This window comes from Nicotiana tabacum, chromosome 18, assembly GCF_000715075.1.
Source record: "Nicotiana tabacum cultivar K326 chromosome 18, ASM71507v2, whole genome shotgun sequence".
NCBI classification, from domain to species: Eukaryota; Viridiplantae; Streptophyta; class Magnoliopsida; order Solanales; family Solanaceae; genus Nicotiana; species Nicotiana tabacum.
The window spans coordinates 42,616,659-42,628,958 of record NC_134097.1 but is presented as its reverse complement, the minus strand read 5'-3'; the positions used below and the strand labels follow the sequence as shown (position 1 = coordinate 42,628,958).

Genomic DNA, 12,300 nt, shown 5'->3' with positions numbered 1-12,300 from the left:
TGTAGACCAATTTTTCAGTGCAAACACATACTTATATTGGAAGTGATATCTAATCGTGAAATAAGCTCTTGAAGAAACAAAATTGCTACTTGTATCGTCCATATGGATTGTAGCAGCAGCCTGGTCATCTTAAAGTTGTCAACTGATTGATTCTTTTCCTGGCAAGTCAGAGTTATTTTCTTGCTCGGGGAATGAATTATGTCCTGATAGATGTATTTTGATATGTCAATTTTATGTTTTTCCCCTTCTTTAAGTTGACAGTTAAGAGCAAAACTTGAAAACACATTGAATTGAATCTTCGGCAAAATAGAAGGAAAAAGCTTTCTGAATTCAGATCGTCTAATGGTGATAGATTCCTATACTGTGGTCCCAATAGTTGGGATTAGCAACTAGGTAAAGATACTTTTCTTTTTTGTATTGATTTTTTGGAGTTTTCTCTTAATCACACTCAATATGGAAGCTAAAGATAATCAAGCCTTTTACCACGGATTTTCATCTGCCTTGCTTTGCCTAAGGCAATTCTGATGCATTTACTTGCATCTAACACTGGCAATACACAAATGAATAACAACCACTACACCAACGCCCATTCTAACAACAGTAACTTAAAATCTAACTCCAGCACTAAATCAGCCAAAGCTATTGGATGGACCAATCTCCCCTGCACTTTAGCAACGAAGAAAGGGCAGAACAAAAATACAAAGAAAACCCTCAGGGGTTGGCCTGGTGGCAATTGACTTGAGCCTGGGGTTTGCTCCCTTTCAAGGTCTCAAGTTCGAAACTCACTGGATGCAAACAATTTCTGAGGGCCATCGGACTGGGTAAAACCTGAATTAACCGTGGTGCACTTGCGGGAAACTCCTTGCCGAAGGCCTGTGCACCCCCGGGATTAGTCGGGTCTCGAAGAGACTCGGACACCCGGTGCAAATCAAAAAAACAAAAAAAAAGATACAAAGAAAATGGCGGCCATATAGTTATAGAAGTGACACTGAAGCATAACTAGAAGTATAAATTTACACTAGCAGCCGGAGATACAAGGAATTCGATGTGCAGAGAAAGTAAAAGTAAAAACTTGTAGATCTTTGAAAGCTACTTCCATACAAGTTAGTCCAAGCATGAATTCGTTACCACATCATGGAATTTGCATAACTTCCACCATCAAATTTGTGGGGCAACAAACTCATAATGCAATAAACACTGCATTTTCGAAAGATGAATTTTCCTGTGTCAGTAACTGATTCTGCAACAAACCATTGGCTAAACGGTGGTGGAACACATTGCCCGTCACACGGGATGAAGGTTAAGTAGCATGAGAGTTCTACAGCAGGTTGTAATCTCAAAAAGACTCACTAATACATGCATGACTATGTTGTGCGGACTCTCCAAAATGCTGCCGCACTGTGTCGGATCATTAAAAAATGCACTATTTTGGGAGGATCCGTCATGCACCCAACGACATTTTCAGAGAGTTTGAGCAAAATAGTGCATGCAAAATAAGTTTTTTTTTTTATCTAATTAAATATGCATAATACGTTGTTAGAACTGCCCAATGCCTAAGATTGCTACCAAGAAGAGATCTCTAGCATTTACTACACCGGGTAAGAAGTTGAGAAGAAATCCCCCATTATTATAACTGAGGCTGTGGTAACCTCCTCTGAAAGGAAAAGGCAATAAACAATACATGACAGGTATTAGATGAAAAAATTACTACACCTGCAAAATTTGTCCAACGCAGATGAGAGATAACACTCACTTATTCTTCAAATTTAATTGAAAAAGGAATTCCATGCCTACCACATAAACAAGAAATTAAATGTTTTCTTTGTAACCCATGATGAAATGATATCATAAATTTATCAAGTATAATCACTTGGACAGAGGGTTAAATATTTCAGGATAGACAATTGAATCATCAAAAGAGTGAAAAGGAAACCTATTAGAACAACTGAGCAAGACCATGTGCTTTTACCAGCCACCTCCACCTCTTCTATCTTGCAACTCCGCTTGCCTCTCCTCTTTCAGTTTCTCCACAACTTTAAGAATATCTCGGTTATAGAAACGATCGTGCACAAACTTTCTTTCTTCAGCTTGTATCTCCTTGATAGCACTTGGATATGGATTAGGAGGTGGTTTCTTCCCTTGAAGTCGTGCAATCTGCTTAAGTCGAGAATATGCTTTCTTTTTTGCTTTTCTCTCTGCTCGATACTCCATCTATAACAACAAAGCCACACCGGTTTTAAACGAGAGATCCTAGAAGAAGATTGAGCCTCAACGAATTTGAATATAGAAAGACGAAATACGTACATCAGCAACAGCCATTGCTTCCTCTTCACTGACCCCCTGCTCCTTTAAATCGAGCACTCGCCCCCCAAATATACGGGCTGGAGGAGGATCAAATCCGGAAATCCTGTTAGAAGTATCAAGAAAATAAAGCCTCTATTGTGCAAAAAGGTAAATTCAGCATGCCAACTTCTCCTATAGGAAAATAACGAATAACATAAAATACTGATTCTATCCTCGAGTGGACAACATAAGATGTGCTGAGACCATAGATGATCTTTTACTTTTACTTCTCGATATAGTACTTTTCATATTATGTAATTAGTAGCACCTTTCCCTATTTCTTCCCTTGACGGGCAGCATATTGCATGTAAAACTATCAAGATTAAAGCCTACACATTCAAGTTGAGACCCTAAACTAAAGGATAACAGTATAACACGGCATACACCTCAAGGGTAATTTATTATCTGAGCACATTATAATGCTACTATCTGATGATTGTAGGAGTTCAAAAACACATACTCAGAACCATGAATAGGTTAGAAGCCATACTTAATAGCATCCTCGTGTTTAGATTCTGGATGCTTCTGGAAGAACTTCTTGATATAGACATCCTCTGGTAAACTGACGGGTTTCAGTTTCTTTTCGGCACGAGGGAATGTTGCCGGTGGAGCCCTGGTTTCAAACAAAATTCCAAGCAACAACCAGCATTATGAGCACAATTTCATACTTAAAGGCAAAATGGATAAAATCTATAGCAAAATTATGCCTAAGAATCCTACAAGCATTTTAACACTTCTATTAGAAGCTTGTTGCTCATCAAAGTCCAGGTAACGGAAGAAAGATTGGCACGACAATTCGAGAGGTCACTTACCTTTGAAGGAGCAATTGCCTGAAGTTTTTCAATTAACTAGCACAAGGAGGCAAAGTTGTACTGATACTTTTCAGACACAGGATGGAACATAACTTTGAGAAGGAATGTCAATGACTGGGTTCTACTAGACAAACTGAGTTCTTTTATTTTTACAGGGATACCAAGGCTGCATACCAAGAAGGATAAGTTATTCTGGAAGCATCAAAGTGAAGGAAACTTCCCTTGCCAAATCCTGTTACAAGGCCCTAACACTAACAAATACACAATTGAGGTAGCGGCGATGGAAAAGATTTGGAAAACAAATGCTCCCTACAAGGTCAAATGTTTTTCATGGTTGGCATCCCAAGAAGTTAGCAAAGGAAAGGATACAACATGTGCTTACTTAGGTGAAGAGGAAAGTGAAGGAAATAGCCACATATTCCTTCACTGTGAAGTGACTGCAGAATTATGGAACATGTTCCTGAATATATAGGGGTGAAATGGTCAATGCCAACATCAACATAGTTTCCTGGAAAGCTGGTATAAACCTGATTTGAGCAAACAACACAAGAGAAGATACAGGTAACAATTGCGGCTTGTATTTGGTGGAACCATACGAAATGTTAGGAGTTTTGATAGCAAAGCAGAGTCAATCAGTCGGGATACAATACAAATTCCTAGCTAACAGTGTTGTCTTTCTGGTGCAAGAATGATTATATTGAGGATGCTGGATTTCATTAGCAAGCTTCAGAATTAGGAAAGTAATGTAATTACTTTTGTTTGTAACACTGCAGCACCTACTTATAATGCTGTTATTTAATAAAATTATCTTTTACTGATAAAATAAAAAATAAAAAATAAAAAATCTGTAAAACAAAAACGAAAGGAAAAATAAAAAGAGGGAGAGTAGGAACGCACTGTTCCATAGCCTTGAGCCAGACAGGCTCGGCCTTGGCGAAGCCTTTGACAAGCTTTCTCGTTCTACTCAGCAAATCACCTTTCATGAACGACATCCTTCTCCTGATCCAAACTGATCTCCATTAATTTCATGAAATTAACACTGAACTTTTCCATTAAAATGGAACTAAATTGATTTTTCACAAAAAAAAAAAAAAGAGAACGTGAAAGAAGCCAAGGTTCTCACCTTTCAATAGAGGAAAATGAGGACTTTGATGTGGCGGCCGGCGGAGGAGAGAACGGTGGATACGGAGATGGGTTTGGGGGGTTTTCAGTTCAGGAGTTAGGAGAGGAGAAGATGCCACTGGATTTGGGCCCAATCCTTAAATACATTTGGATTCTGGCCCATAGAAGAACGCCTCCAGCCCAGATATTATTATGTTGACCACTTGATTGGTTGCGCGAAAAATTGCTAAAAATAGCCACTTTTTACCCTGCTACTATCATTTAGCAAGCATTTAAAAAGCTAGTAAAGTATTAGACTTTAACCAAAGTTTTTCAGCAATATGTAAATGACGTACTTTGATTAAGACCAGACTCCTCAACGTCCATCAAAACATAACCTCTATTTGAATTAAGAGCAAGTTTTGACAATAGTATTTTCTTGACTTGAAATGACTTAAATTAAGAACATGAGTTAAAGAGAAAAAGATGAACAGGGTTAAAAAAAAGAGATTTTTATCTATCTATACCATATATCAAACTTTATTACCAAAAATGTTCATAATTTGTTATTTATCCGTGTAGTCCACACTTTTACTACAAATTATATACCAATCCAAAAATAGGTAGATTTTGCCATAAAAAACGCGCTAAAATGAAGGCACCAGATCTGCGTGTGATTCTGTTAACATCAAATTCGAATTGCTGCGTAATTCTCTCCTTCCTCAACGGAAAGAGATCTCTCTTCTCTCACTCAACTACAATTCTCAAAAAACGCAAGCTACTGAAGCTCCAGTATCAAACGGAAAGGAGATTTCTGTTCTTCATCTTCATCTTCATCTGTTCTTCCATATATTTTCCACCATTGATAGCCATTAAAAAGCTTGAAAGCTTTGAATTCAAATTTGGGTTTTCAAAAATCATTATTTGTTTGGATTGAGTGTTGTTGTAAATAATTCGGAATATGTTTAGGAGTTTATATCTCAATTTTGAGGGGTTTTGGTGAAGATTAGACTTGGTTTTGACTGAATTTTAGATTGAAACTCGAAGAAGAAGAAGAAGAAGAAGAAGAAGAAGAAGAAGAAGAAGAAGAAGAAGAAGAAGAAGAAGAAGAAGAAGAAGAAGAAGAAGAAGAAGAAGAAGAAGACGTATTTCCAAAAATTGTAGATAAATTGTAGTTAAATTGTAGAATTGTAGATATATTGTAGATAAATTGTAGATATATTGTAGATGAATTGTAGATTGGGAAGACTAAAACTTTTACAAATCTTCTACAATTATGTCGAAAATGCCAATTATGCTACAATTGAAATGAGAATTTGGATATTAAAATTCAATGTATCTATTTTGTAGATATCTTGTAGATAAATTGTAGATTATTTGTATTCTGATTGTAGGTGCATTATTTTCTGTTTTCACAAATCCAAAACGACTAAAGCTTCTACAAAATCTTCTGCAAAAAACAGTCTACAATTTATCTACAATTTTTCTAATTTGACTACAAAATATCTACAAATTCTGGAAATATGTCTTCTTCTTCTTCTTCTTCTTCTTCTTCTTCTTCTTCTTCTTCTTCTTCTTCTTCGAATTTCAATCGACTGTGTTAACCAGTAACCTTCAACCACTGCCCAAAAAAAAAAGAGGTCAAAGAATTTCGAACTCTCTGCCATTATTATTTCCAGTGGGAATTCAAGCGGTTGGATCAAAGAATTTAAAATTTTCTTGTGAATCTGAAAATATGATATTCTTCAACGGTGGTGGGAAGTTGGGGATGATCAACGAGAGAAAGCATAGGAGCATCGTGAGTTGTGTGTGTGTTGTGAACAGTTGAGATGAAAGGAAAGAGAAAGTGGGAAGATACAGTCCTATAATTATGCCTAATATAAATGAACCCTTAATTATATCCCTAATTTGAATTATGGTATAGAAATGGTAATTTGGTATGCTTAAATGTAATAAACACAAACCTTAAACATTTTTGGTAATAAGGTTTGATATATGATATAGATAGGTAAAAATCCCTTAAAAAAAGGAGTAGACACAGAAATATGAAAATATAAAAATCAATACATAATGAAAGACACTTTAAAAGTGAGGGAGTACCGAGTAAGAGTGTTAAATATTTGATAAAATAATATTTTTAGAATATTAAATTTTAAATTGTCGGCACTATAGACTTTCTCTTTAATTTGGTATCAGACTAAATTAATTCGGTTGGTGGGATAAGGGATAAAAATTATATTATGGGATAAAATGCGGAGTTATTTCTCTGATACTAGAATGAAAAATAGTGGGGAATGAAATGAAAGACTATGACACCAGCACGATAATGCAATAAATAGACATTTGAAAAAGACAATACAATGAAAATTCATCTCCTACAGTAACTCAAGGACAACATGGGTTAAGGGAAAGAGATGAATAGAGTAAAAAAAAGTGTAGACACAGAAATATGGAAATATAAAAACCAATACATGATGAAAGACACGTTAGGAGTGAGGGAGTATCGAATAACATTATTAAATATTTTGATAAAGTAATATTTTCAGAATATTGAATTATAAATTGTCAACACTATAAACTTTCTCTTTAATTTTACCGAGTAGGATTTTTAAATACTTTGCTAAAACAATATTTTTATATTGAATTTTAAATTGTCAACACTATAAACTTTCTCTTTAATTTTGTATCAGAGCCAAAATTTTAAAATACGGAGTTATTTTATTTCGCATGTGATTAATTAATTCCGAGAATCATGAGATATCCTTGTCTATCCCGTTTTAGCAACCAAACGACCCCTTAGTATCTAAGTTATAAAAACATAGTAATTTGATTGATATTGAAAAATTCTACTTTTTGAAGTTGAAGCTAAAAAAGTATATTTTGATTGCATTTGAACATGAAAATGAAAGTTAAAGTTTTGTGAGTAAAAACGTTATAAAAAACTCCTAAAATTTGTTTTTAAAACTTCAAATTCTATATTTTAAGTTTGCAATTGAAATTATTGGTCAATTAAGCAAAATTTAAAGTAATTTTCAAATACTATTTGAAATTTTGAAACCAAATTTATAACCAAGAGGTGGTATCAAATTTGAAGGATCGTTGGTATTTTAGCCTCCCTTTTTTTGTTATTCGGAAAGTCGAGTAAGCTCTTATTGTTTTACATTTCGGATATGTGCTTTAACATAACAATGATATTTTTTTTGATTTAGCTAGAGAATGACTCAAACAGACTAGCTACAAAGTCCAATTAAATTAAACTTTAGCTCTGTCTTCTTAAAAGACGATGTTAATCATAAGCTAATTAGTTTTAGTCATTTGGCATGAGTAATGCGCAAAAAGGAAAGAAAATTAAAAAGTGAATACCTATAGTTAGGCAACCTTTTAAAAACTTATCACATTTTTTTCTTCCAAAAGTTAAAAAAGTGGCCAAATTAAGACCAAAAACTCATTTTGTTCATATTCTCAAATACAACCACCAAAGCCAGCCTCGTATTTCCCGCATAATGGTGTGCACCATAGGGTCTGGGCAGAAAAAATCATTTCCACCCAAATTTATACCAAACTAACTAAGGCAATCTTTAGGGTTACTAATTGGAGTGAATTTAAGAATACAATAATAATTTAATTATAATGACTCTTTGAATCAAAAAATAATCAAGAATATCATGGCATATTTTTTTCCTGCTTTGACTGATAAATTCAATCAAAATTGCTATATATATCATCAATTCAAAGGAGAAAAATAAATTTAAATTATGTTGATTTAAAAGAATTTAATTCTTATAAAGTTAATGAAGAAGCTTATTGATTATCAAACCTAGTAGCACTATGTATAAGAGTCGAAAAAGAAGTACCCCTCTATTCATTACGTAACCAGACATAACGGGGCAAATGGACGGTAACACATAATAACAAATAAAAAATTAACCTCATTATCATAAATTAAGTCATTGAATATTCCTAAATGAATATATAATATCATATGATTTGGTGTAAACATCAATCTTTTTTCGAGCACGAAATTAGCAGTCTAAAACAATTTACATAATTAAACAACAGCAATTCTGGTAACTATATTAATCATTTAGTAGTGTGGATCATGACCAATTAAGGCCTACAACCAATTTCAACCCCAGTTCGACTCTGGCACTCTCTACACATTCTTGGCAACTGTCTTACGTTATTATTTCCTTCAACATTTTCATCATTAGTCGGAGCTGCCGCTGTCGCTTGTGTATCATCACCATTCCGTCTATGCTCTCTAACTTGTATTATCTCCGCATCCTTTCCAATCTTCTTTATTTCCTTTACAAGAAACTCCGGACGTACTGTTCCAACCACTACCAATTTCCTCTCCCCTGTTTTTATGCTCACACAATCTATACCTATTAACCCAATAACGATGACAAGTAATTAGCGACTCCAAAAAAAAGGTAAAGGATTTATGTGAATCTACCTATTACTATTACTATGTGAAGAGTCAAATATGATTTTTGTTGATCACGTTTCTTGCAAATCTTTTTAAATACTTTGAACTATTAATTATTGTGACTTATAATACCTTTTTTATGTAATTTTCAAATATATAGTAAATTTTATTTCAAAATTTTAAAAATTCTATGTTCGAATTCATATTGAAAATTAGTCAATTTGACCTTAGTAAAGGTTCACATACACTGAAATGGAAGGAATATACATTGTCAGTTTGAAGATATATTATTAGTGATTTTAATTTTTGATGATATGTTATTTACCATTTTTAAATTCTTATCAAGAGATTTATTTGTAATTACCTAATAAGTAACCCAGCTCGAATTCGTGTTTGAGACTACCACATCTCATTTTATTTACTGAATTTGACATATATTATTTGTAATTTTATTAGATGGTTCTCAAACACAATAAAGAATCTAAATGGCTAGGCAAAAATTATTAGGTTCAGATAAGCTCATTGAACCTTATACATTAGATTTGCCCCTGTCGATTTTATAGACATTTGTTATATCATAGAATTAAATTCAAGAAAAAGGGATAAATAAATTAAAAAGGAAGTAACATATTTAAATATCAAGTAACTACATGGTGAAGTAAATAAAAAAACTATTGCCTTAGTTTTAATATTTCTCTTTTTTCTGCTTTTTTTTGTTGGGGGTGGGGGTGTTTAATTACCTTCACGTCTTGCAATGGCTTGCAGAACGAATTTCTTGCACAGGACACAGTTGAAATTAACTTGCAGAAGAGTGGTTCTAATCATAGCTAGCTGGATGATTACTCCCAAAACCTTCACTTATTTGGTTTCCAATTTATGGATTTTGAGAGAGATTGAAAATTGTGGTATCATTCTTAATTTTCATATTAGTAGACTTGAATGTGTATATATAAATCCCAGAAGTCGTTTTTAAAAACTTTTTGAAGAGAGGACTAGTATTAGCGTGGACTATTTATAAGATATATATGGTCGGCCACTTAAAAAGTTTGTACAACTTTCTAAAATTGTAGAAACATGAAACTAATTAATAATAAGTCAAATTTAAATGCAATAGGCTTTACGAGATTTTGCAATACCGTCCATGAGCATGAACTATGACGACATGCATAGCTAATTAATTAGTAGCACCGTGAAATGGAAATAATTTAATATAGGTTTTACAAAAAATGTATAAATAGAATTTCAAACTTAACATTTTTCGTAATATACGGTTATAAGGTATAACTTGAGCAATTTCTATCACGACTACTATTTTTAATTAGACTAAGACCCACTCAAACATTCGAAGCGTGAGAACCTCAAATTCCGAGACTGAAAGGCTGTGTGTGTTTCTTTGGCTTGGATTAAGTTATTACCAGTATAGGAATGACCTATATACTCCAATGGTCATTTACAAATAAAGTTAGCAAACATAATACGAGTAACTGATCCGAGTAACTATATACTATTTGTTGTTATTTAGGTGGGAACGAGCGGTGACAATTTCGTAACAAACATGAGCTTAAATATTGGGAGCTAAAGATTGGAAAAAGTAGAATAATATATCAAAAACTGAAAAGACAATGTACTGATGTGAACAAAAATGACGAAAATTTCAAACTCAAATGGATTTTGACCTAATCGATGGAAGGTGTGAGAACCACGAATTTTGTACTTTTGTGGAGAGTCTATATCCGATAGGTTACGAATATTTCGGCCTTCTATTGGCTATGCTTGATTATCCGACAATATTCTTCGAAGTCGTTCAAGGCTAGGACCGATCCGAACCATGACCCCGATGTTTACCATGAGCTTAATTTATTCGTATACAGATAGTCCCCTCGTTTCTCAGAGGATAAGTTGACGAGAAACGACATGAGCTCCCCAATTCCTTCTTCGATACGTCGTGTCAGAAACGACAAAAACGCGAAACGCCTCGTCAATCATGTCATAATGGCCTTAAATGCGTGTCAACTGCCAGTTAACCGTTCCTGGACGCGAAACGTCACGGAAACTCTATAAAATACCCTCTCCTTTGTTCATTTTCACTTTCCATCAATTCTACCTTTTGCAAAAAAATTTATCCATCTTCTTCTCAAGCCAACAAGTCTAATCCTTCAACTTCCTTTATTTTTTCATCTTTTCCAGATTTTCCTCCATTTTTACTTTCTAAAGGAATGGCAAAGACTTCCAAAATCGTTCCCCAGAAAGAATCTTCTTCTACTTCGCGGCCGACCACTGAGGTCGAGGAGATCGCTCCGGGCGTGGCTGTTGATGAACCAGTACCCAAACCCCCCTTTGAAAATGTTCATCCCCGGGGGTTCTCGGTCAATGACGATTTCAAGGTTGAGAAGCTTCCTCCATACATGTGCGATGTGAGGAGGTCTCGAGATACATCTGCTCGATTACCGAAGAGGTCCTCCCCACGGTCCGAAAAGACTACAACTAGGCCGATAAAAACATAGTGGTCCTCGACCCAGAGGAGGTCATTACCACCAATGTCGAGGAATATCTGAGTGTTTACACTTATCCCTTTACATTGGGACTAGTGGACCCGGTCATTATAGATTTTTGCAAGAGATACAAGGTATGCCTCAGTCAGATTCATCCTTCACTGTGGAGGATTATGATCCTCCATCGGTTTTTTGTGAACAAAATCGACTTTTACCAGTTTACTATGGATCACTTACTCATGTACAATCCCCAAATATCCCGAGGGGGACTGATAAAGCTTGTGCCGGGCCAATAAAGCCCCATTCTCAAGTATTGATGAGGACCGAGATCGAGGTTGGCAAGGCCGTTTTGTTCGAGTGAGGACTTCATACTTGATTCCGGTTGAATGCAGGCCATTCCCCGAGAAGTGAAATATGTCACGTAAGTAGAACTTTCCTTCGAATGTTGATTTTATGTTTACTTCTCTTTCGTTTATTGGTATTCGTGGTGGTGCATCTGTCGCTCGAGTCCCAAATGCTGTCACTCGACTCAAGGAATGGGTCGAAGGTATCGTTTCATAGATACATTACTCCGAGCGCTTGTGGCGCAATCTCTCGAAGGGCCGTTGGGAGGCCCGTTCCCATGGTAGTATTTCTTTCCCGAGTAGGTTGTGTTAGTCTTCTTCTTTTAACATCGAGTCCTTATTTTCTTTACTTCCTTTTGCAAGCTTGCCTACAGATGTCGAGCTTAGGCCTCCAGTCAGTGGTAAGGACTTGCCTCTTGAGTCTCCTGCTCCGAGGCAGGCCGGAGAGAGGAAAAGGAGGAGGGCTCCGAGCTCCCCAAGCTTAGAGAAAAAGAAATCAAGAAGGAGGCTGGTTCACAAGTCAAAGGAAACCTCCAGCTCCAGACTGCTTGACTCGGAATCACTCCTCCGACTCAGGTACGAGCCTGAGGAGGACGAACATTCAGTGGCCTCAGAGCCATTAGTCCCCGAAGAACAGGCGGTAGTGGAGGAGGAAACGATGAAGGCTAACCCTTCTCAAGTTCATGAGGCTGATGTTGCAGTGAGGGCCGAGAACTCTTGAGATACCGGCTCTGCCCCACCCGGTGTGATAGACATTATATGATCGCCTTCATTCACGG

General features: G+C 35.6%; 1 protein-coding gene across 2 annotated transcripts; it reads right to left on the bottom strand.

Moving 5' to 3' along the window:
• Positions 1-1,736: 1,736 nt before the first annotated feature.
• Positions 1,737-4,414, bottom strand: LOC107762315 (uncharacterized). Of its 2 annotated transcripts, none has more exons than XM_016580661.2 (5): positions 4,279-4,414; positions 4,053-4,154; positions 2,834-2,956; positions 2,305-2,407; positions 1,737-2,211 (listed from the first exon to the last, which is right to left on the bottom strand). In XM_016580661.2, the coding sequence occupies exons 2-5, from the start codon at positions 4,145-4,147 to the stop codon at positions 1,966-1,968; spliced, it is 567 nt and encodes a 188-aa protein (XP_016436147.1). In that variant the 5' UTR covers positions 4,148-4,154; positions 4,279-4,414; the 3' UTR covers positions 1,737-1,965. The 2 variants fall into 2 exon arrangements, with proteins under 2 accessions (XP_016436147.1, XP_016436148.1); XM_016580662.2 differs by having other exon boundaries at positions 4,053-4,164; positions 4,279-4,404.
• Positions 4,415-12,300: the final 7,886 nt, after the last annotated feature.